Below are 25,505 nucleotides of genomic sequence, written 5' to 3' on the forward strand. Positions count from 1 at the left end.
GGCACTTCTGTCTTCCACTGCCTCCCGCAGTTTGGTCAAACTCATGTTTGTAGCTTCGAGAACACTGTCCAACCATCTCATCCTCTGTCGTCCCCTTCTCCTTGTGCCCTCCATCTTTCCCTCCATCAGGGTCTTTTCCAGGGAGTCTTCTCTTCTCATGAGGTGGCCAAAGTATTGGCACCTGCTTTGCAGTTATGGGAGATTTCAGGTTCCACTGTCATGACTTTTAGTTGAAAGCCATGCCTTCAAGATACCCTGTTGTGTGTTTAAGGGCACCAGGCACCAGGCAGCACTTCATCTCTGCAGCCATTTTTCACCAACCAAGAGAGCAAGAAGCTGGTTGCATCACTCCAAGATTCTTCCACACATTATCAGGACACATGCACTTATTGAAATCAATCCAATAAAAGATGAGAAACCGTGTCCTCCAAATCATGGAGAGCTACGCATTGCCTTCTTGTTGCTGGGGCGGGCCCTTTTGGATGAATTCTGCACCTCATTGGTTGCCTCTTTGTTACTGGGGGAAATTTTCTTAGGTTGGGGTTTGATTGGCAACTAAGGGGCTATTTAAGGAGCTGCACGAGGTGAAGTACTTTATCTTTCGTATCGTGCAGTGGATCTCCCTCCCTCCCTATAATTTAAGGTTGTGTGTTTTTGACCTTGCTATGCCTGTCTAGGGGTTGTCTGTTTTTGGAGCAGGGGCCCGGTAGGAATTTTGCCACTTGGCTGATTGGCTGGTGCCATTTGGTTTTTGCCTACCGTGTCACAACTTTGTAAAGTTGGCAGTAAGGCATTGGTTCATTCTTTGGTGGAGGGGTTTATGGATTGGCTGTGCCTGCCCCTCATTTTTGGTTGCTGCTGCTAGGGAATTCCATTAAAGGAACCCAGGGGCTCGATTTGCTCTGTCTGATCCCCTCTCAGGGGTAGGGCCATGCCAGAGTTCCTGGGAGCATCTGGGGTGAACTAAAAGGCGGAAATCTGCCTCTGTGCTCCACCAGTAAGCTTTCCCTTACTGACCTCTGGAGGTTCCAGTTGTCAGTCCTGTTCGTGCTGGTGCAGGTTCAGGTAGTCCGAACCAATGCCTAAGCAACCACTCACATGCTGTAATCAATAAAGTTGTGGCCAAATTAATGCCAAAAATCTTAAAACAAATATTCTGTGTCCTGTGTGATTTATTTTGGAGGGGGTTTGGGGGTCTTCACACGCAAGGACACCCCAACTGGACTCGCAAAATCTACTACATCTACCCTGGAAACTACCCTGGAATGGACTTCATACCAGCCTGTGTTTCTATGTCACAATTCTCTGGCCAAGATATGAAACTGGCACATATTATTCCCATATCAAACAAAGAGAAAGGGCTGGTGCCTTTGGGCTTTTCTTGTGATCATCCGGCTGGACGCTGTTGGGAACAAGATGCAACAGCCTTGGTCTGATCAGGAAGAGCAGCTCATTATGGTTTCAGCACTTCTATGAGGTAACGTGTCTAGGAAATGGAAATTTGCCCATAGCCAGCTTTATGGCTGACTAAAGTATTCAAGTCCACCACACTTTTCACTATTCCAGAATTTGAAATTGCTCTTTAGTGAGTATTTAATAGCTGCACCAGTTAGTTTCCATATCACTTGCATGTCTTGAAAGAGGCCTTTTGTGGATCAAAATAAGGGAGTGGAAGGAAGAACGAGATGAAAGAAACAACCTCCTCAGATTGTACATTTAATTTGCTTTACTTCAAATAAAGACTTTTATAAAACAAGTCTTTAGCCGTTTCACTCATTTTGGGTTGTCCATATTTAGCACAGCAATCATAAAAGCAGATGCATTTACTGTGGAATAAAATTCTAGTTTGAACATTACAGCACATCATGGGATATGAGGTAAGCACAGATGCAACTATAACCAGTTTTTTCCTGGGGGTTTTCATTGCATTTAAATGTAGCTGAACTTATGGGAGACATTAGGCAGAATGACAGCTTGAGACCCCAAGCCAAATGTCTGAAACTGGGCGTTTTCTTATTCAACGGGCAGATCTTTAGTGAAATTTACGAATGCCACAGGCCTGAGGTCTCTGGCACCCACCTTGGTTGTGAGGAAGTCGGATTTTAAAAGGATCAGAACCAAGGTCCTGATCCTACTGAATCTTATGAGATTGTATAACAAGTTGTGCAATGGGGTGGGGTGGGGGGACCAATCCAGCAAAGAATAATATGCAAGGAAAAACATCAGGAGAACCCTGCTGGATTTGACAAAAAACAACCACCTAGTGCAGCATCTTCAAAAAAACGAAGATCATGGCCGCTGGGCCCATCACCTCCTGGCAAATAGAAGGGGAAGAAATGGAGGCAGTGAGAGATTTTACTTTCTTGGGCTCCATGATCACTGCAGATGGTGATAGCAGTCACGAAATTAAAAGACGCTTGCTCCTTGGGGGAAAGGCGATGGCAAACCTAGACAGCGTCTTAAAATGCAGAGACATCACCTTACCAACAAAGGTCCGTATAGTTAAAGCCATGGTTTTCCCAGTAGTGATGTATGGAAGTGAGAGCTGGACCATCAAGAAGGCTGATCGCCGAAGAATTGATGCTTTTGAATTATGGTGCTGGAGCAGACTCTTGAGAGTCCCATGGACTGCAAGAAGATCAAACCTATCCATTCTGAAGGAAATCAGCCCTGAGTGCTCACTGGAAGGACAGATCGTGAAGCTGAGGCTCCAAGACTTTGGCCACCTCATGAGAAGAGAAGACTCCCTGGAAAAGACCCTGATGCTGGGAAAGATGGAGGGCACAAGGAGAAGGGGACGAGAGAGGACAAGATGGTTGGACAGTGTTCTCGAAGCTACAAACATGAGTCTGACCAAACTGCGGGAGGCATGGAAGACAGGAGTGCCTGGCGTGCTCTGGTCCAGGGGGTCACAAAGAGTCGGACACGACTGAACGGCTAAACAACAACAACAGTGCAGCACCTTGCTCTTACAGTGCTGAGCCAGATGCCTAAGGAAAGCCCACAAACAGAACCTTAGGGCAGGCAACTCCCGGTTTATTCTTTATTCTTGAATGCAGAATGTACTTTACTGCTCCCCTCTGAGTCTCCGTGCTGCCCTGCAGCTGAACCAGCCCTGACAGCAACTAACAGAAGACCAACTTTACTGCTAGGAACAGTCTAGAACAGCAGTATAGCGGACTGCCTTGGAACAGCAACGTAACAGGGATAAACCCAGCATTGCAGTATAATACTGGGCATCCAGGAGCCCAGCTTTTTGTGTGTGGCTGCACCACTCCAATCCAGATCTGTACACGACTTGTCTTCTGCGGCACTGACAGAGCTTTTCTCTCTCTCTTCCCCCCAGTCTGTTCAGTCCTCTTCTGCTGATTATCAAAAGGGTGTTCGCATGAGTGTGAAATTCAAGGTGTGTCAAATCTGTTTTCCCTGTACACAAATAGCTGAGCTGTATATTTCGCATGTAACGTTCAACAAGTGTACAGCCTGTGTACCTGCTTTCGCAATAGTTGAGCTGTTTACACTCTTTCACACAAACTCTTGTGCGAAATTTGTAAAGGGAGCTAAAATGAATTATGAACCATTTCTACCTTCCCATTTCCAAATAATATGTGGAACCGTAAACTGGATCCTGTTTCCAGTTTTACAGCAAAGCAGGTGGTTTCACCAAAGTATACAGCTGCCTCTCAGCACTGTCATTATAAATGTCTTTCTTTGGTTGTTATTACCATTCTGAAAATAAACTAATTAACACTTAACTGAAACACAGATATGGAATGCATTGGAACAACGTCTAGAGCAAGGTGTTATTCAATGTTAAATTTGGGAATCAATATATAAACCCCAAGGTAACATATATAACTGCTTGCTATGTGGAAAAAAGACTGGTGACATTTCCACCAAATTAACTTGCACTTCTCAAATTTCTGAACTTCTAAAAAATTAAACATTAAATGTAAATGTATATATTAAATTAAGTCTTACTTTAATGAATATTTTGGGGTTTTCTGTAATCTTAAAATATATGAGGGCATGTTTTATTAGGAATCTAAAGCAATGTATATGCAATTCTAAAAATAGCAGTTTGTTGCTTTTGCTCTTACACTTCCACTTATTCTAGTTGTTTAGTTATTTATCTGGCTGTACATGACCTTTTACACAGTAGCACAGGGAATGATAGGCCCCTATCCTGAAATGTTTAAATCTAAATTTTGATGGTAGCTGAGAATATAAATGTGCCCAGTGACATGTAGCTGAATAGTGCATGAGAATACTGAATACTGACTGTCAATTATGCAGAGAACATTTCCCTAGGGATGAGGAGGAAACTTCAGCTGGAACAGGCAGGAGATCTTCCAACATGTGCTCTCCTCCTACGTATCTAAAATAGACTCTCCTGACAGGTGTGTTCTGGTACTTGCTGAGATATCAGGTATTTGTGGACTTATGTCTATGGAAGATAAAACGGAAGAACCTGTCCCCCACACTCAGCCCACACCTGCACACCTTATTTAGGTGGCTTAGCTGCTCATTTTACATCCAAATAGATTTATATAAAGCTCACGCCCAGAACCAATCCCAGACATTTTCCAGACTGAAGTGAAACAGCAGAGCTAGGCTCTTCCCTGGCTCATCTCCCACTTCCCCCCCAGCAACTCCTTACTGCCTGTTTGTTCTTAGGTTGTTTCATCACTTCTACTGAACTGATACTAGGTGGATCAATTTAATATACTTTCTGGCCAAAGAATGCCAATCTGAACCCATGAAGAGTCAATGAAGTAGTTCCTCACATAATCTTACCATTAGAAAAATTCAGAATTAATGAGGAATCTGGGTCTGGTACTGCTTTGATTCCTAGCAGTGTAAACTCAATCCGGAACATTCAAATAAATGAGTTTACAGTCCCATACTAAAATAAAAGAAAAATAACAAATCTGTCTCAGGGTGTAGAAACATTTCTAGATTTGCATATATGCATATGTATGCTTACGTGGAAACACAGTACCAGAATCTGGGTCATGCAAGTGTTTTGTATAACTTTAAAAAAGTAGTGTTTGAAAGATAACACTATTAGTCTTGGAAGATGACCTGATTTGGAGTCTATGAATGATCTTCCAATGGTTTATGAGAGAAGATTCCATGACTGATTGTAGAACTATTGCCTTAAAGAACTATGGCTGTTAGGAAAGGGTCTGTAGACACAACCAGACAGAAAAAGCAGCCATCTCTGGATCTAGAAGAGCTGGTAAAATAAATACGGCTCTATGAAAAATGAAAATTGCAAGAATATTCTCAATATCCTAACTTTGAGCAATACTTAAGCCACGTGTGCACAATAGACTTCATTCTGAACTAAGACCCAAGCCTCTCTCTTCATGTTATTGTTTGTGATGAGGGGGTGTCAATGCCTTTCCAATGAAATGCTGCCGAAATATCATTCTTCATCTGGATAAGCAGCAGAAGAAACTGATAGAGAAGAGAATCTTCTCAAACCCAATGGTCCAGGCCTGTAGCATCATGGCCATCCCCGAGGACTCTGATGAGGGCAAGGAAGAGGCCATGGAAAGGGACCCTTCCACTCAAGACCCCAACTCAGAGCTGAGCCCCTTCACTGAAACCCGCTGTCAGGGGCTCAGGAGCAGAGGCACAGGGAAGATGGGAGATGGAGAGCGAGGGGGAGGAATCCGAGGGGAGCGTAGGAGGGGACAGTGGTCCGAGGGATTCCATGAGCCTCTCCAGCGAATCGGAAGATTCACAGAAGGGGGCGCCAGTGGCCAGGGGCAGGGGGGTCCCAAGGGGAACGCCCCAGGAGCAAGGGGGCAGCAGGGACTCCCAGAGCAGTAGTTGGAAATCAGGACCAGCTTCCCCACCAGAGTAGAGTGGGGGGGAAGAGCCCCAGGTATCGGGGCCAGTGCTTTCCCCACCAGGGAGAGAAGACGAGGCAGAGCTGACCACGCCTCCCTCGGAGAGTCGGACAATGGAGGGGAGGTCAGATCCGGCCAGTGTCACGGAAGAGGGAAGCAGTGATAGAAATAGTGTAACGGTTAGGAGAAAGGTCACTGGGTTGGCGCGAGAAGCAAGTTGAAATGTACAGGAGCGCGGGACAGCAGAGAGTGAGGATTGGGAACCGGGTCCCAAAGCCCGCCGGAGGCAGGGGGAGGAGCTAAGCGACTCAGCGTCGGAAGAGTCCAGAAAGGGGAATGCCCCAGCGGGCAGGAGGACCCAGAGGAGGAGAGAGCAGCGCAGAAGGTGGAGCAGGGCTAGGATCTTAAACTGGTGCGGAAGGGGAGGTGATTCAGATGGGACTTCGCCGATCTAGAGTCTAGACGTAGGGCTGCACGCTCTGGCTTTGAAATGGAAACTAAACTTCAATAAAGACTTTTGTACATAACATCAGCCTGGCGTTGGTCCTCTGTGAGCTGGGACCTAGAGGCAGCTCTGACACCCGCCCTCTGGAAGTCTTGCAGGCACCCTCTTCCTTCGCTCAGAGTGAGGAGATGCCTAGGAGGCTGCTTGTACATCAGATGTGTGTGTGGTGGAGAGAGCTCCATGGCGTAGTCTCTTGAGGCAACAGTGGCACCTCAACAGGCAGGAGCAGAACCAGTCCTCATGAAAGAACACCCGGACCAGGAGTTACTGATATAGCAGACATTCTCCTGAGAAGTTGGACTTTAACTGTCTCTCTTTAAAGTGTGGTGGGTAGCCAAGGCCAATTGTTGGGACAATTTGACACTCCTATGCAGTTTCCTGACCCTGGAGTCCTGGCTCTAGGCTTTGTCCCTGAACTATGTTTCAGGAATCTTGACACTCCTTCCCTAATTTGGTTTGTTTCTTGCCACACAACTTGTGTGTAATGACTGGTTTCTGCCTCTCTTGTCAGTCTTCTGGGATGGCTTCATTATTTACCACAAAAGTGCACCTGCTATTGTTCTTGTGTAGCAGCAGGACATCTAGTTAGAAGGAGCCATGTAACCCTTGAACCATCATACTTTTAGAATGCAATCAGATACATGAAAATCTCCTTCACATCTTCTCATGGGAAATTAGTTAACTATTTTATCAGCAAACACTGTTTTAATGACGTTCACCTAGCTGAGCATTTGAGCAAAGCAGCACAAAGACAGCAAATATTTAAAATTATACAGAAGCAATCATACTTCTTGCAGAGTTCCAGTGCTGCTATATTTTGGAAAGTCTTTGTTTATGACAAATCTATAGGATCAGTGAAGAACTCATAGACTGACAAAAATAGGTAGCAAATACCAGATTCGCCAATACCAATTTATCATGGTTTACAGTAGAAATAATTCTGCATGAAGGGTATGTAAAGCTGAAGCCTAGTGCCTCTATATTATTAAATGCTCCAGCAATACAGGTTCTCTCCCCACCTTTCCTGATTTTGCTACAAAATTTCATCAGCAAATGAGTAGCAAATGACCTAATCTAGCCAAGGTATCATTGGCGGCCAACAGTAGACCTCTGAGATGCACGCTTGCCACCTTTTCAAATGCCCAATGAAAATCCAAGATTGAATAACATGACAACATCTTTACATATTGATTGGAGCTTATTAGTCCTTTAATAGTGCTAACCAGGAATTGCTTCAAGCCTCCCTTCTGTGGTGACAAGTAGTCCTTGGTTGAGGTTCATCATTTAATGCTTGGCCTTGAAGATTCAGTTGCTTTGGAATTTGACTTACACTGCAGTTTGGATAGCAGCAAAATGGATTTGGAGACTTTGTTCCGTTAGTTACAAAGGTTTGTCCAATGTCCCCCTTTTGATTCTCATAAAGGAGGACTTTGTTTCTTCTTCCTTTCAAAAGTTGTGGGATATAGACTGTTTTCCACCCTTTCATGTCACATCTTTGGAGTTTGTATGTAATATCAAACCTGAATGCACACTTACTCTGAAGTGACAGAATTTATCATGAGGGGAAAAGACTATGTGGCAGAATATTCTCCTGGGCTTTGAATCTCTGTCTAGGGAATAGAGCAGCCTCTGAAAATATAGACACTGCCATTCCTAATGTGAAATGCCAGAGTTAATTTTGCATGATTGTATTTGACACTCTGTTTTAGGGGGGAAAGCAGGAGAAAGAAAGAACATGAGAAGAATGAGGGAGGAAAATGAAATACATTTGCAGCCTCCAAAGAACAAATAGGAAGATCTGAAGCAACTGGAAAGATTAAAGCCTGCACGTCGAAGCAACAAAAGCTCATTCTAAAGATGTAGCGATCAGACCGAAGAAAGATAAAACTTCAAAACCAAAACATCACGCAGGAATCTGAGCATCATAGCACGGCACTAAAGAAATCCTGGAAAAGAAACCTAGTTTTAAAAGGAAACCCAAAAATAGAAAGAGTTGGTTGGCAGTTTCCTTCTTTGATGTAATTTCACACATACACACAAGTAATAGATTGCCCTGAAGAGCTGGCTCACATTACAGTTATCCCACAAATATGTTGCTTGTTTTAAAATGTGGTTATGTCATCTATATAAACAAGCATGGAAGAGAGAGAGAGAGAGAGAGAGGGAGAGAGAGTGAGTGTTAGCAGCATAGCCCAACAAGTCGGCCTGTTTCACACGCTAAGCCAAGTCTCGGCTACAGCTGGTGATTAGCAAGAGAGAGCCTAACCACAAGGCCCGGTTTAGATGACACACCAAACCAAACCATGGCTTGGCTTGGTTTGGCTTGGCTTGGCATGGCATGGCATAGCATAGCATGGCATGGCATGGCATGGACTAGCAGCCAAAAGGGCTAGCTAAGGCAAAAGGAGTATCTGGAAAGCTCCTGTCCAGAAGCATGCACGTTTCTGCTGTTTAATATAGCAAGTTCTGCAAAGCATCTCTTAGGGTAAAATCCTGCTTTCCATTTGCAGAGAGCAGCTGCAAGAGGGGAGGTGCAGAGGAGGGTGTTGGAAGGGATTGTCTCTCCTCTTCATCCTCTCCTCACTGAGTGCCAAGCAAAAGCTGGCAAAGTCCAACAGGCTCACCCTCCTCTTTCCCTGCTTCTAGTGAAAAGGTGCCACACCATTTCGCTGTTAAAGCTAACCATCAGAATGACGAGCCCCTGTACCGCCTTCATAAGTCACAAGATTGTTTTTAGTTTATTGAATTTATAAATCACTTCCCAAAACAGAATGTCTCCTTGCTGCCTCACTCTTCCTCTTCTCGGGAGCACCCTGGTGTTCAGGAGGCAGGTGAGCATCACAGCCCCAGAAAGAAAAGGTCACACACACACACACACACACACACACGTCTTAGGCACATGTGTGTGCCCATACCAAGTTCCATGGAGCTGGAAAGTACAGAAATGAAGGTTTAGGTATTTCAGTGTCACTGTTTTAACAACCAGAGATGAAAGAGGGCCGATGTCTTTTGGCCCGTGCCTTAAGAACTGAGCCAGCAGGTCACAAGGATAGGAAAACATGCAGCAACCTTTTCACCCATATTAAGGAGTACACCTATACTCAAATTGTATAGAATTGTCATATGAAAGATGGAGAAGGCTTCTTTTTCTCCTGCTCCATAGGCTAGGGCCCAAACCAATGGATTCAAGTTATAAGAAAGGAGATTCCATGCCCTCCAACATTACTCAGATGAAAATCAGGATATTTCTCACTCCAACCCCCCTGCCCCTCCTGGACCCACCCCCATTCTCCCCCCACCTGCAGAGTATTTCCTATCAGAAGAAGGGCAAGTGCCACGCCCATTCACCAATGGGACACAGCATGCACGCCCTCCACTGTCCTGAAAAAACTCCTTAATCCCGATCTTATTTTATTCTTTAGTAGATTAGAATTTATTAATTTTGGTCACAGACCAGTTCCAGCTCACATACAACATCAGGGAAGTCATAAAACACGATAGGGAAACATTTGAATTTGCAGCTGGGTATAACAGGGGCAATACAGATATAGCAACAGTTAAAAATATGTAAACTAAATCTTAATCACAAAAATATAACCTAAAATTGTCATTTAAGGCCTTAGTCATTATGGTAGCACAGCTTGTTCCCTACATTTTATGACGGTCACACAGAATTTGGCCACCCTTAGCGTGATCTCAGGATCCTTGTCCTCTACCAGGGATTTTAGACATTGAAGTTCAGACCCATTTGGAGATTTCTGTATAACAGGGATGATAAATGCCGAGCATATATCGGCAGCGGAACAAGGCATGAGAGACAGTTTCTACCTCCATCAAGCCGCACAGGTAGACTCGTTCCGCGTATGGTTTACCCTCGAATCTGCCCTGCAATAAGGCAGATGGCAACACGTTGAATCTAGCGAGGGTAAACGACCGTCTGTATTTAGTAGACGTTTTTTAGTAGATTTTTAAAAAGAAAAAACTCACACCAATTAGAAAGGAAAAAAGATTAGACATGGATGCACAAAGCATCCCCCCCCCCCAATGAAGACTCCTTGAGCTGTGCTCCGCTTCCCCTTTCTCCCCACCCAGGGCAGCATTGCCCTTTGCCTGCACCTCAGGGCTGGCGCTTCACACAAGGCTGGGTTTCGGGAGTGGAAGCAGTCTCTGCTCCTCCTCATCCGCTGTCCAGAAGCTTCTAGAAGCTGCCATGGGGAGGAGGCCGGCAGCAGCAGCCATGGAAAGGCCATAGCATGCTCCCTCACAGATACCACTGCCACTGCTGCCCAGGACAAGCGCTGGCTCGTCCTCTTCCCCAAGTTCGGTGGCACCGCTACTAGCAGTGGAAATAGGGACATTTCAAGATCAGATCAGAAGCCGGGGTGGCTTTCATAAATCTGGGACTGTCTCTGGAAAATAGGGAGACTTGGAGGGATGCTTTCTGACAGTGAACTGTTCAGCAACAGTGGAACAGCCTCCATTGGGAGGTTGTTTTCTCTTATTCCCCAAAATCCTCATGGGGCTAAGACACTACAAGCATCATGTCCTTGGATGCCCTGACTACATTCTTATTTTCTACAAAGGTTCCAGGCCCTTTGCATTTCTCCTGCTGGCCATGACTATGTAAGGGCTGTCAGGTGGCGGCGGACCTGGCTTGGTCACAAGGGCCACCAGGCTCGACAGGGAGCTGCAGCCCTGGGTGACCTTCAGACAGCGACTCATTCTCAGCCTAGTCTTCCTCACAGGGTTGGTGTGATGATGAGCAGGGGAGTAAAAGAACAGTCTAAGCCACCTTGAGCTCTCTGAATGATAGGTGGTGTATAAATGTTAAAATAAAATAAAATAAAATAAAATACCAGTCCTACCATGGTGCATTCCTTGTCGTAGCCACAATTTACATTGTTTGGTTAACACTTGTGAAATGTGATCTGTGAAATGGATTATTAATGTTTTAATAATTTTATACAAAGTGCTTTGTAAAGTTTCCCTGAAAACTTGTAAGAACTCATGAAGTTGTACCAATCTGTCACCTGACAGGAGATTTACATGCAGTTTTGCTAATTTTAATCTAAACTGTGTCCATTTCTTGAGCTTACTCTTTGCTACATCTCACATCTTGATCATTTGTGGACAATTATGAGCCAGAGTACTTTATTGTAATAGGACTTGAAAGAAAGACTGTGAAAAGAAGAAATGAATACGCAGGGAATCATTTTCCCGTTAATTGTCCTGAAGCAATGTGCATTCAATTGTGTAACAATAGCAGCAACAATAACAAAAAGAACCACACATTTACTCTTCCCAAACATCCTTAAGAGAATTGAGAAATGTTCAATAAACAAATGGGATGAGACAGATGGATTTGAGAAACTTTTGGTTTACGCGTGCAGAGACTGAATGTGGTTCACAGACTTAAGAGAGGTTCTGAGAGGTGGAAGGGTTTGTAAGTCAATTTAAGTGGATGTCAAAAATCTGGTGTTTTTCATATCTGCTGTTTTCTTGGGTTCTAAAAACAAATGCAAAAAGGAAAAGAACAGAAAAAAATGTGCATATGGATACTGGGTTGGCACAGCTCAGTAGAGGGAAGCCCAAGTGGGTAATCTAATTCTCCAGGTTTAGCTCTTGGGACTCTCCTTGGTCAATGTTCTCTGGCAGCCCTGCTCCTCGCTCTCCTTGACTGGTTCTCCCTCGTTGAACTGTGTCCTTGGACTGTGGCCATGCCTCTTGCTTATCGGGAGAGAAACCTCTGCCTTTTGCATGACTGGACAGACATCTACTGTGCAAAGATCACATCCCATGCCCTGCCCACTTTTGCCTACCACCAATGGGAAGGGAAAGGAGCTCCCGCCCAGGGTAAAACTCAGAGGGGGCCCTGCTGTCACCATCACATGGAAGCTGCTTCCTCAGAACTTCGCCATCTGTGAGCAGAGTCAACCTTGCGAGACTCTCTCATCCAGATGGCACACCGTCGAAGAGTGGTGGCAACTGCCTGGTGATAATCCATGCGCCTGGCCATGCTCACCACAACATCGTGATAGAGAAGTTGTTGCAGCTTTGCAAAGCTGTGTGGTGGAAGTAGTGGTGAGGGCTGGGCTGGTGCAGCCGCAGGGGGCTCCCTCTATGCCCCACATGCTGTGTGCCTACCCCATGTGGCATTAGCAAACGCCCTTCCACTGAACTTCTTGGCACCTGCTAAAAACATTTAGACAATCCTACCCAGATGCTGGGACACGGGTGGCGCTGTGGTCTAAACCACAAAGCCTAGGGCTTGCCGATCAGCGGTTCGAATCCCCACGATGGGGTGAGCTCCTGTTGCTCGGTCCCTGCTCCTGCTCGCCTACCAGTTCCAAAGCACGTCAAAGTGCAAGTAGATAAATAGGCACCGCTCCAGCGGGAAGGTAAATGGCGTTTCCATGCACTGCTCTGGTTTGCCAGAAGTGGCTTAGTCATGCTGGCCACATGACCCGGAAAAACCGTCTGCGGACAAACGTCGGCTCCCTCGGCCAGTAAAGTGAGATGAACGCTGCAACCCCAGAGTCATCCACAACTGGACCTAATGGTCAGGGGTACCTTTACCGTTACCTTACTCAGATGTTTTGAAAGTCGAGGTAATTTTAATCAGTTTTAGTATTTTAACTTTTATACTTTATAATGTAGAGTTCTATTTTTTTTCTGTTTTATCTTCTGTAAACCACTTTGATGTTGTTGGGTTGTTGTTGTTGTTTTTTTACAATTAAGTGGTGTATAAATTTCATGAAATAGGTAAAATAAATATGGACGTGTGAATAGGCTGAGAACAGAATGTGCATATTGACCAACATCAACCCAAGAACAATACTTTTCTGTTGAGGCAGCTCACGCATTTTTGCAAAATCAAGGGAACAGTGACACTTCAGCCATGTGTGCTGTTCATGTGGTAAACATTTGAGCCTCAAAGAAAAGGGCTTTTGTATTATCTCTCCGCAATATTATGGTTTTCGTAGAGTTAACTCATATGTTATTCTCTTGTTAATTATGCTGCTTTAGTTAATTTATGTTAATTTATTAACATAAATTTATGTTAATTTATGTGCACTTTGTGATTGACCTCCTTTGTAATGTTTTATTTTGAAATCTTTTAAGATGACATGTTTCCTGTTAATTATGTTGCTTTGAATGTATACTTTAAATTTGACTTTTAGTAGTGTTTGATTCTGGATTGTTCTATTTAATGTTTTAATGTGTTGTAAACTGCCTTGGGATTTTTTCCTCAAAACTGTAAAGTGGTGTAGAAATTAAGCCATAATAATAATAATAATAATAATAATAATAATAATAATATGGTAATTCAGTTTTGAGACAAGTTATTGGGACTCAATTAATGTACATCCCTTGAACACAATGAAGCTATCCTTAAGCACAGTGCTAAAAATCCATTCCATTTTTTGCAGGCATGTCCAAAGCCCATTTTGGGGGGCCTAATCCGGCCCCTCGGCTGGTTTTATCCGGCTCCTTTGGCAGTTTATTTATTTGGCTCAAATCCTTTAAAAATTGTATAAAAAAAGCTCAACAACTTTGGTCGGCCCTCATGCATGTTCACTTCATCAAATCTGGCCCTCTTTGAAAAAAGTTTGGGCATCCGTAGTTTGTTGGGAGGGAAGGAAGTTTATTGAGAAACAGCTGAAATCACCTACACCAGATCATAAGAATTTGCTGGAATCCAAGCCCAAGGATATATGCCTCAGCATTATGGTCAATGTGTTGAAGACCACCTTGTTTAAATAAGATTTTGAGTGTGTACACGGAAATCACCTTAAAGATAAAGGTAAAGGTACCCCTGCCTGTATGGGCCAGTCTTGACAGACTCTGGGGTTGTGCGCTCATCTCACTCTAGAGGCCAGGAGCTGGTGCTGTCCGCAGATACTTCCGGGTCACGTGGCCAGCGTGACGAAGCTGCTCTGGCGAACCGGCACCAGCACAGCACACGGAACGCCGTTTACCTTCCTGCTATAAAGCGGTACCTATTTATCTACTTGCACGTAAGGGTGCTTTCGAACTGCTAGGTGGGCAGAAGCTGGGACCGAACGACAGGAGCTCACCCCGTCGCGGGGATTCGAACCGCCGACCATGCGATCGGCAAGTCCTAGGCACTGAGGTTTTACCCACAGCGCCACCCGCGTCCCTTGGAAATCACCTTAGTTTACCATAAATTCTTATATCAATTCTTCTACACCCAAGTCCAATTTCCCTGGGAATAGTTTGCAATTACCTTGAGAAGAAAACAAAACAGACCCCCCACATCTGTGACTGTTAGAAACTGCTGACTTTTAGGGCTTAACATTTTCTCTCCTCACTTTACATCCAGCATAAAGAAGAGCTTCGAGGAACTTGGAAGCTTGCTCACAACTTTACGACATTTTGGGTGGTTATATTAAGCTAATGAACCCAGATGGCTATCTTTAATTTATGTGCGTTCTGCTGAAAAGTAAGTGTACATTGTGTACATATTGTGTACATATGTGTACATATTACAGCATTAATTGTACTGTGGCTGCTTTGGGGAAAAACAAACGGGGATTTGGGACACAAGACCCTATTTACATAAAAACTTAGAACTGGGCTCCAAAGAACAACTTTAGCCTTAACCAAGGACCTGCATGGGCTTACTGAAATGTTTGTCTTTCCCTTCCAGAAGCAGCTGAGACTCTACATACGGTATCACAAGGAGTTTTTAAAAAGCTGTACTAAGTTTCAAAGGGGTGTGTGTGTGTATGCACGTGTATGTTGAGGGTGAGAAAAGCTAGTCTTAGAAACCTGTTCGCCTCATATAGTTATTTGAATCCTGGAAACCTAGATATGTCTTAGCACCTGCTATTTCCAATAAAAAGTCCATGACTCTGAGCATCTAAATGCATGCTCTTCATATCACTCCCTCTCATAATATAGGATGGTTCTAATTTGGTACAAGTCTGAACGAAAGGAAGTCACAAGGATTCAAGAAAAGAGAGGTTGCAGAAATTTCAGTCTCTACCAACCTGAGAAATGGCAGAGCTAATGGCAGACCTTTGAAAACAAGTGACCATAGGAAATTAACGTTGGTGGGGATTTAACCCTTCATGATTTACTCTTTTTTAAAAAAAAATGTTTCCAGCAAGCCTCTTTCAAATTAGTGGAGTTAATTTTGTTGTGGTGTTTTACATCTTTGCAAACTGCCTAAAGAAGGCAGGTTGCCCAGAAACGCAGGTTAGAAATCTTTCAGAAAAATAAACAAATCTATGAAGTTCAACTGCGCTTAACACCTAATAAGTCAGGAAGAAACAAGCTGCTTAGAAAGAAACCTTTAGCATCAGTTATCTGACAACTGACTGCAAGACAGCTGCTCACGTGTAAAACAGAGAGTGTGTGAGAAAAATATTAGTCTGTAAGATAGGAGAAGGAAAATGGCTTGGCATGTTCCTACACACCCACCTGCTCATTTCACAGTTTATGTTATTAAATTACCCAGCACCCTATGCCTAAGAGAAACCTGCTGGGTAGCCAAAGGGCAATATCTTCACATTGTTAGCAGTATCTGGAAAAAAGAATTTCCCCCAACCCTTCGCCAGAGTTAGCCCTAGTAGTGAGAAAATGCCTTGTCGTGCTGTCATGCAATAGAACCACTGTGCTCATTTGCAGCATATTAATCTCCTGCTCAACAACATCTCTCTGTTAACAGAGAGCACTTACAGCGACTGCTGAGCTCATTTCACTGAGGAAATATTCACAGCGTGCGCATTAGAAGGACAATTAATTATCCAAAGCTTTATTAGCTCATGTTCTTTATTCTTCCATGTCCCTTGGTAACTAGATATTAATGGCATTGCAGGCACTGCTAGAGCACATCCCTCACTCAGGCTGCCAGCCTGATCCTGTAGCAAAAGCTGCACAGAGGTAAGCAAGTAGATCAAAGAAATAATAACGCTGGCATAGTGTTTATGAAGCATATTAAGAGTGTTTCAAAGTATTTCATGTATGCTGCCTACTGTAGCATGTGCTTAAACACTCGATTTGATTTATTTTATTTTTTTAATAGTTTTTATTAAGGATTTTCTTGTTTTACAGAAGTGTAGTGCCTCGTTTTTTTTTTTCTTCTTCTTCTTCTTCTTCCATGTAACGTTTTTACAAATCCGTTTCATTTGATGAGGCATTTGGGGAGAAGAAAACAGAAAGAAAAAAGAAAGGGGGGTGGGGAGAGGGAGGATGGATGGGGGTGGGGTCGGGTGGCGGTGTTTCTATTATGTTTAATGTATGTAGAGTTTGGTGTCAGCGTTGCTTGTGTTGTTCACTTGTGTTCCTTTGGTGGTGAGAGAGGTTGGGGTTGGCTTAGGGTGTGATTGTTTGCTTGTGATTGGCTGTGGTGATCTTTGTTTTCGTGTGTGAGTGAGGTGGGTGGGTGTTTTGGATCAGGTTAGCCATATTGATTTGTATGCTGTTGGTGGATTATTGTCGTTGTCCTGTTGGGCTGTGTATGTGATAAAGGGGAGCCATACCGGGGTGAAGGCGTCTTCTTCTGTTTGTCCCCGTGTCAGTTTCAGTTTATTAGTTAATTTTTCTAGTAGGGCTGTTTCCCATACTATTTGGTACCATTGGTCCATGCTTACTCCTGACAGGTCTCTCCAGTGTCTGGTTATGATGTTTCTGGTTGCTGAGAGCAGGTGGGTTATAAGTTCTTTGTGGTGTAAATTTATTAATGAAGAACAGAGATTTGGGCACTAAGGTGGTTCTTTGGTTGGTTTTGTTGTTGCTCATTTAGTTTTCATATTAGATTCAGAGCCAGCATGTTGTAGTGGAGAGCTTTGAGCACTGAGAAGAGAGAGAGATAGATTTGACATTGTGGCTTCACCCTGAAGCTCAGTGGGTGGCTGGGTTCAAATTAATATCATCACTCGGATCTAACCTCCCACAGAGGGTAGTTATTGGAAAGATCATCTGTTGTATCCCATCACAAGCTCCATGTAAGGCAAAAAGCAAAGGTGGGAAATAAATAATAGCCCAAAGCAGAAAGATCACCAGGGTTGCAATTGTACACAAACTCACTTGGCAGCAAGTCCTTACTTTGTGGTAAATATGCATAGGAAGCTCATGCTCCAGATCCTCCAGTCTCCTGTTTGATGTCTAAGTTGATGAATATTAATGGAAAAAGCAAAAGCAGGAAACCACCGTTCTGGTATAGTTTCATCAAAACATGTAGGAAATGTATTGAAGCAACACAACAACACTGATATCTCAGTCCGCATGCCAAACCCAATCAAGATAAAATAACCATGGGATACACCACCCAAACCCAATGGAATAAATGGTCTTTCTTTCTGCTGAGAGGTGGCAGAATTAGGACTTCCACTAAACTTTAGCAGCACGATCCAATGCTTCTTCACTCGGAAGTTAGTCCTCCTGAGTTCAGTGAGGTTTGCTGCCAGGTCAGTCTGCCTAAGAGTGCAGGCTAACAGTGCACACCTATGTATGTTTACTCAGAGGTACTGTACGTCCCAGTGGATTCCAAGGGACTTGCTCCTAAGTAAAGGATTGTCGCCTCAGAGAGTTAGAAATAGTTTTGATGAGACATTGTTCTTGTTAACAGATCAGTTTAAACCAGCTACTTAAATAATCCCTGCTGTACATGCAATTGCAGTTCAATAGATGCATTAAAGTTAATTAGATCATAAGCAATTAAATGTCATTTGGAATTTAGGGTCTGATTATATGGTGATGACTCATATTAGAAAGGAAAAGGTAACTTTCCTGCATTCTTATTAGCCATCTTTTCACGGCAAATTAATTAGCGTATTCCAAGAACAACAGAGTGTTGCTTTCATACATATGCACATGCACACACAGGCTTGTTTTAGGATATTCCCATACACTGATTTCACTCTTAAGTCAGAATACACATATGTCATTGTTGTCCTGTGTTTTTTTTTTAAAATCAGCCTTTAGGTTGCTCAGCCAAGGCATGCTGGTGTTGTCCGCCTGGCATCAATCAGTCCCTGAGCAGCTAATGGCCAGGTTCCTCCCATCGTCTCCTTCACCATCAGTGGACCTACCCCAAGATTTATCAAGCTTGAGTTGCACAACCTAGGTTGCAGTCCAAACCCACCTACCTGCGAGTAAGCCCCACTGAATTCAATAGGCTTTACTTCTCAGTAGGCCTGGTTAGGAGTGTGCTGCTACTTGGTCCCTGAGACTTTGCTGGACTTTTCCTTTATTCGTTTAAACAAACTGGTGGAAACAAGGACATAAATCTTCCTCATTGAAAGTGGGAAACTGGGAGACACCCCACCCCCTTCTCCTTTCACTGCCACAACCTGCACAGACATAAATACAACATGCCACGAGGGACGCATATAACCATAGACACAAGCTCTTTCTTTTCTGCATTATGGGAAGTAAGCTATGCGCCTCGCTTCCCCATCTGAAGCCAGAGTGATCTTCTCCCCTATTACAAATTAATAACGAGCTGATTTTTTTTTTTAAAAAATCGATTCCTTAAGACAGAGCAATTCTGTCTTCTTCCCATCCGTGGACCAAATGCAAGTGCGAGGTAAACCTTCCACGGCACGCAGCTCTTGCGCTTTTCAAGCCCTGGGAGGAAGGGGGGAGGGAGCAGGGAGGGGTGTGACTAGGAGCCTGAACTTGCAAGAGCAGCTTAACTGCTGCGTGCAAAATTCTGCACGACGGTGTTGTTCTGCGGGGTCCGGAGAAGTTAAGGATCACGTGCCAGTTTCCTCTCTCCGCTGTCGCTTTTGCGCCCGGATCCGAGCCATGCGGGCGACGTGTCCACACCAGAGAGGTGCCCGGGTCTGAAACGCAGTACAGTATATAATCCTCGCGCGCACCTCTCCAGTACTGCGTTTTTGCGCTTCCTCGTTTTCCTGGCAAACGCCTCCCCCCCCAAGCCCGCTTCGGCTCGGCATCCGACTGTCAGACTTCTGCCGCCTGAATATGCATGGCGACGGCTTAACTCTTCCCAGCTCGCCACCATCCCAGCCGAAGTCAGGCGCCGAGAGAGAGCGCTAGGAAGCCTCGGCAGCCCCAAACGATCAATGCAATGGGGAAAGCAATGCAGAAAGGGGGTGAGGGGGAGATAGGAATGCTGGGGACCCTGTACTGGCCGGAAGCCCGAGGGAATCCACCGCGATCCAGTGGCAGCAGCGTTCTCCGCGGAGAGCCCCCAGCTGGTTCTCCCGCCCGGCGCGCTTTAGTGCCCGGGCGAACTCGCGCTTCTTTGTCTGTCCGAGCAGAACTACGAGACCAGATACCTGGGAGGAGGAGGAGGCTGGTTTCGGCCCCGCCGAGCAAGGAGCAACCTCGGGGGAAAGGGGGAAACGGCACGAGCAGGAACCACCAGCAGGAAAGAATAAAGAGAGGAGGAGGGGGAAAGGAGCAGGCTTACCTTTGTAGGATAATTTGAGGCGCGGCACGTTGTCCTTCTTGGCATGTTGGCAGCGAGCGCTTTCTGCTAGTAGAAATACTCCCCAGACAAGGCAAGCCGTCCGGCGGGTGCAGCCCATGCTGCAGAAGAGCACTGGATAGTCCTCCCCCCCGGCGCTCCCTTCTGGTCTCCTGGGTGTAGGGAGTTTGGGGGGGGGGAGCGATGGGTCCAAGCAGAAGTTCAAAGCGATCTAAAAACCGAGAGGTAACAGGTGACCCGGATCAGTTTCGTTCAGGAGCGCAGGGTGATCCAAAAACCTCATGGCCAGGTTTGTAACATCTCCTCCTTCTCTTAAGTCACCGGAGCGGAAGGGGACACGCACAGACACACATGTGGGGAGGTGGACACAGACACACACAAAAACCAGCTCGCAACGATTCGCCACCCTCACCCCACGCGCGGCGTGGAAGGAGAAGGATGGCGAGCCAGCGCGCAGTGGCTCCGAGAGAGGCGCAACCGGTGCAGGGCAAAAGCGGAAAAGGGACCAGAGTGGCGGCTTCCTGGCGCTTTCCCCTGCCAACCTCTCTCGCCTTCAAAAAAGAAGAATCATAACCAAAGCCCTGCTCGGCGGTCGCCTTGTGCCCCGAGCCAATCCCGCTCTGGTGCTCCCCTCCGGCTTCAGTTGCAGGCAGCAGGAATGCCAAACGGGGGCAGAGACGCAACAGCAGCAGCAGCAGCAGCACCGAGTTTTCCTGCGCACATGGAGAGGCAGAGATGACACAGGAATCTGCAGAGTTTCTCTCCCCCCCCCCCCGCTCTCTCCCTCTCCCCTCCTCCCTTCCCCTTCTTTTTAACCCAACACTCTCTCCAGAGTGTCTGACAATGGGAGAACAAGCGTAGCACAGCCCACTTTCCTTCCTCCTGCTGTCACCAAGCACACATGCAAAAAACATCGAGCCAAGGATTTGCGGAGGGACCAGTTCGGGAAAGGCAGGGAGCAATAAATTTCGCCATCAAATGCGCGAGCTTTCTCTCCCATTGCCGTTTCTCGCTCCCCTATCTTAAGGAAAAGTTTCTCCCCCCTGGTGTTAGTCCTTGACTCTTTCTACTGTCATAAATAATCCATCTGAACGATAAGTGTAATTTTGTTTTTACTCCGTTGCTGATAACAAAAGGGAAAAGAAAGAGAGAGTTAGAGAGCCTTCCATCAACGTAACCTTACTACTGGAGTTTAATTTAAAGTCTTGTTAACAAACCCTCCTCCCCAAGAACCTCCCAGCCAGCAAGAGAAATTCCTAGTTAAAAAAAAAAGTCCTCGTTAAGACACATATAAGTCCAATGAGACTTGTAAATTATACAAGGGATTCTCTCAAGATCTCTCTCCCTACCACCACCTTAAATTAAAAATATCCATTCCCCCCCCCCTCTCTTTGGGGAGGCTCTGGCTTTCCGAAGCAATCTATTAGTAAACTTGCTCCCCTCTCTCAAGGGGCAAAGGAAGATCCAATACATATGCACACTTGAACATTCATTTGGTGAGATCATGGATTCAGTTTTGTCAAGAATCGAGAAAAGATTTGTTTGATATCTATTTATGCTCATGTCTGTTAATGAAATATTGTTAACATGTCCTCATCAGGGCACACATTCTCAAGGAACCATTATTACTGACAGTCAATGTGGGGGAGTGGTTCATTGACCAGGGCTGGAAAAGCTTAGGTTCAAATCTCCATTTACCCATGAAGCTCATTTCATGTGAGTCTTGGGTAGCCTTCAACTCGTCACTGAATGATATTCAGCTATGTTTTACTCAGAGTAAGGTCAATGAACTTAATATATGTTCACATTGCCACTTACGCCACTTTCAGTGTGTGCTCCCACTGCTAGTTAATGAAGGCATCTTCATACGACTTCAGCCACAATCCATATAAATTATGTAGTTACTTGACAAATACTGCTGTCTGACATGTTTCTTCTCCAATTTAAGCCACATTCTCTTAAGAATGGTGCAGACATTTGATAATGAAGTTTTATTAAAATTTCCACAATACAATAAAAGACACTCAAGCTGAAGCAAAGAATAACACAAAGAAGAAGAAGAAGAGAGATAGAAAAATACAAGATTCTCTCTCACAAGTGTATCCCAACTTTTGTCTCATACAGAAAAATGCATCCCTCTCTTCTCCCAGCCTCTCACCCTGGGAAGAACTCTTGCACAAGGTTCTTCAAACTGCCCATCATCAGACGTGCCCAAGGATTAAGGCTTTCTGGGAGATGATATATAATGAACTTAAAAAGGTACTCAAGTACACTTTCCCTAAGAAACCAGAGGCCTTTCTCCTGGGCATAGTCGGCCAATTGGTGTCAAAGAAGGATAGAATTTTTTTTATGTACGCAACAGCAGCAGCAAGAATACTCATCGCAAAGCATTGGAAGACACAAGACCTACCCACCCTGGAAGAATGGCAGATGCAAGTAATGGACTATATGGAGATGGCGGAAATGACTGGCAGAATCCGAAACCAGGGAGAAGAGTCGGTGGAAGAAGATTGGAAGAAATTTAAAATTTACTTACAGAAATATTGTAAAATTTTTGAATGTTAATGGCATTGAAATGAACTGAAGGGGTTCTAGCAACGAGGTTAAAAATAAGATTGGATGGATAATTAGACAAATAAATTGGATATGAATTTGCTGAATTAATTTTTAACAGGGATACAAAAAAGGGAGATGTGAGGAAGTCAAGAAAATAAGTGAATCAAAGATGAGAAGTAAAAAGAGGGATTTTTTTTCTTAAAATGTGTTTTTTCTTTTCTTTTTTGAAACTATTTTCTCTTTTTTCCTATTTATTTTATAATTTTGTATTTTTGTGTATTTGTTTTTCCTTTTCATGTTTATTGTCTTTTCTAAAACTTAATAAAAATATTTATTAAAAAAACAAAACAAAACTGCCCATCATCTTCATCTTTATGCAATTCTTACTCAAAGACGATACGAAAGAATATTAAGAACGGTGCAAACACTTGAGACAACCATTGCACATGCACAGATGACAGCTTCATGTATAGGAGTTCTGGGGTGTGTGGGTTGCAGGGCTGGGGAAACCAAAAAGGTTATCTGCATCAGGTGAAAGCCTCCCTGTTCCTTCTTTGTGAAATTGAGTTTTCTCAGACTGAACCAATGAAACTGTTTGGACTGTGTGTCCATTGGCAAAGATCAGGCCGCAGTGCCTTCTTCCACGCATGTATCTGCACTGATGCCCCCCCCCCCCCCCCCAAGAAGCAGTGGATATCAACCTCACAGCACCAGAAGCTCCCTCTTCTGGCAAACCACTGCAGGGTGGTGCAGGGAGAAAGCTGTCAGAGACTCCTATTTGAACCTCCCAGCATTTTAGAGGATAACTTAATGAAGACATCTGGTCTCTGGAAGAAAGCCTCATGCAGACATGCTCATACAGAATGTTCTATTTTTGCATTCCCAGATTTTCCAGATCGTTCACAGCATAAGCAAATAGATGAGAAGCCAGCTTTTTCTAAACATGCTTGTTGTCCAAAAGTGTTTATGGTTCCTTGCCCTGATGTTTCCTTGCTCCAATGTTTCAAACTGTTCCAGGATGAAATAACTGACATATGTTTTAGGCTAGTTAAATACAAGGATGCAGAGACTGCATCGGTCGCAACGCAAGGTTACTCACACAAGAGGGAACATCTATTGATTTTAATCACTTTTTTAAACCTTGTCTTTAAAGTCAGAGAAATCTACACGAGAATGTGAAGGTTTCAATGTACCTGCAAAAATGACTTAAGGAGAAAGGAAGGATTCTGTGTGCAATTTGGATTGAATTTTGGGGGGGGGAGCTATCAAGCCTCTTGCAACTTTTCTGAAATAGAATAGAATAGGAAAGAATAAAAAAGGAGGTGGAAATTTGGATTCTTTTGAAAAATAAAGATTGATAAGTGTGGTTGGAAGGAAATGAGATTGGGAGACATGGACTTGGGTGTGAATTAAGGAGCATAGGAGCTAACCTAGGAGCCATGGGGACTTTGGCCCCAACAATAAAATATTTGAGGGGGGCGAGGCCAGTTGATTGGCATTCTCATTCAAATGGTGTGTGCACGTACTGAATCATGTGATTGATTATGTGGGGCGGGGCTTACCTGGCCCCCCACAATATTTTATTTAAGTTGGCACTGCTGTTAAGGACCATATAGTAATTAAATAATTATGCATTGATGCCCTAATAAATAAACACAGTGAAGAAATTTTTGGAGAATATAAAGGAGAAGGATCGAATGTTTCCTGATATTTTAGGCAATGCTGTAATGTTGGAGAACTATTGTTGATTCTTATATATAACAACAATGGGAGAATCTTCTTTGGACTTCTTGCATTGAAAGAAATGAATGAACTGGAGAGTCTCATATAGTAGACTGGAAAAATATCACCTAGCAGAGGGAGGAACAGCTGAATATTAATTTAGAGTGAATATTTGACTGTCTTGAAGAATTATTGTATATATAACTGACAGATGGATAGTTGGAAGTTCTTTTTACCTATTTCTTTCTTTTTATCTATATTTATCTCTTTATTCTTTTTTTACCCTCTTTAATATTCTCTGTTATTGTATTTTGAAAAAAACTTCAATAAAAGTGTATTATTAAAAAAAAAGAAAGAAGAAATGGCACAGTATTGGCTATAGGTGTTTCAGTAGAGTTACTGGATGGTAGTATTATGCATGGCTTGTGATGAGCTGCATGCAGTCAATTTATGCACCATCCTACAGCAGAGGCAATATTCAATTCAAATTTTAGTCCTGATTTTTTCCACATTTTTCTTTCGAAATTCATCTCTGAAGGATTTTAAAAGCTTTAATCACGTAACTAATTTAAAAGCAAGAATGACAATTGGAAAACAATTCAGATTAGGAAAGTATAATCTGATTTCTTTGAAGGTTAATTTGAGTTTAACCCCTGCCCCACCAAAAATAATAATCCATTTAATCTTTGTCCTTAATGGCATTTCAGCCACCACAAAATCAGCTATACTGGAACAATGCAATCAACAATTTGATGGAAACTTCATTATAATTGTACTCTGAGAAGCAGAAAGAAAGGATGGGGTTGGTACATTAAACTGGAACAGAATGCCATTCTAGCTTTCTTCGTACATACTTCTTTGTGTGATGGCACAGGCGCCACATAAAATAGGATTATAGTTCATTTTACTCCTTGATTCCAACTACGTGTTGTTGTTTCTTATTTTGCAATGAGGTTTTAACTGTTATGAAGCAAAACCTTAGCATTTTGTTGCTTCCAATTTCATTGTTTAATAGACAGCACACCAACGGGCTACAAAGGAGATCTCCTTGCATGTTCAACAAACCCCTTCTGCTTCCTGAGTTTAATTCATTAATCCCACCACATCTTATCTGACACACTCAGCAGTTCCATTGATCTCTGGCATTGTTGAGAAAATAAGATCCAAACATAATGTTAGTTTTGGTCATTCCCACACTTGTTATCCTTGTGGACGCTCATGCTCTGGGGGCAATGGATTAACACTCCAAAATGACAAGAGACGCCTGTCTGTTTTCCATGGATTACTTACTGCAGACATTCACAAAACAGAACAACCCTTGACACAACGAGATTATCTGGAGAGGTGGCTCAGTGAATTACACTTTTTATCTGAGGGGCACAATGCAAACAAAACATGAAATCAAGCCTTGACCCACAATCAAGACTTTGTAAAA

At 43.8% G+C, this 25,505-nt stretch overlaps 1 protein-coding gene across 1 annotated transcript in view; it reads right to left on the reverse strand.

Moving 5' to 3' along the window:
* The window catches only part of SEMA3A (semaphorin 3A), a 201,705-nt gene extending 181,003 nt beyond the window's left edge, over positions 1–20,702 (reverse strand). The window contains exon 1 of the mRNA XM_081860959.1: positions 19,775–20,702. Within this exon, the coding sequence (XP_081717085.1) occupies positions 19,775–19,892 (118 nt within the window). The 5' untranslated portion in view covers positions 19,893–20,702. The remainder of the gene's footprint in view (positions 1–19,774) is intronic.
* Positions 20,703–25,505: the final 4,803 nt, after the last annotated feature.

Source organism: Podarcis erhardii, assembly GCF_964252035.2.
Source record: "Podarcis erhardii genome assembly, chromosome: 5".
NCBI classification, from domain to species: Eukaryota; Metazoa; Chordata; class Lepidosauria; order Squamata; family Lacertidae; genus Podarcis; species Podarcis erhardii.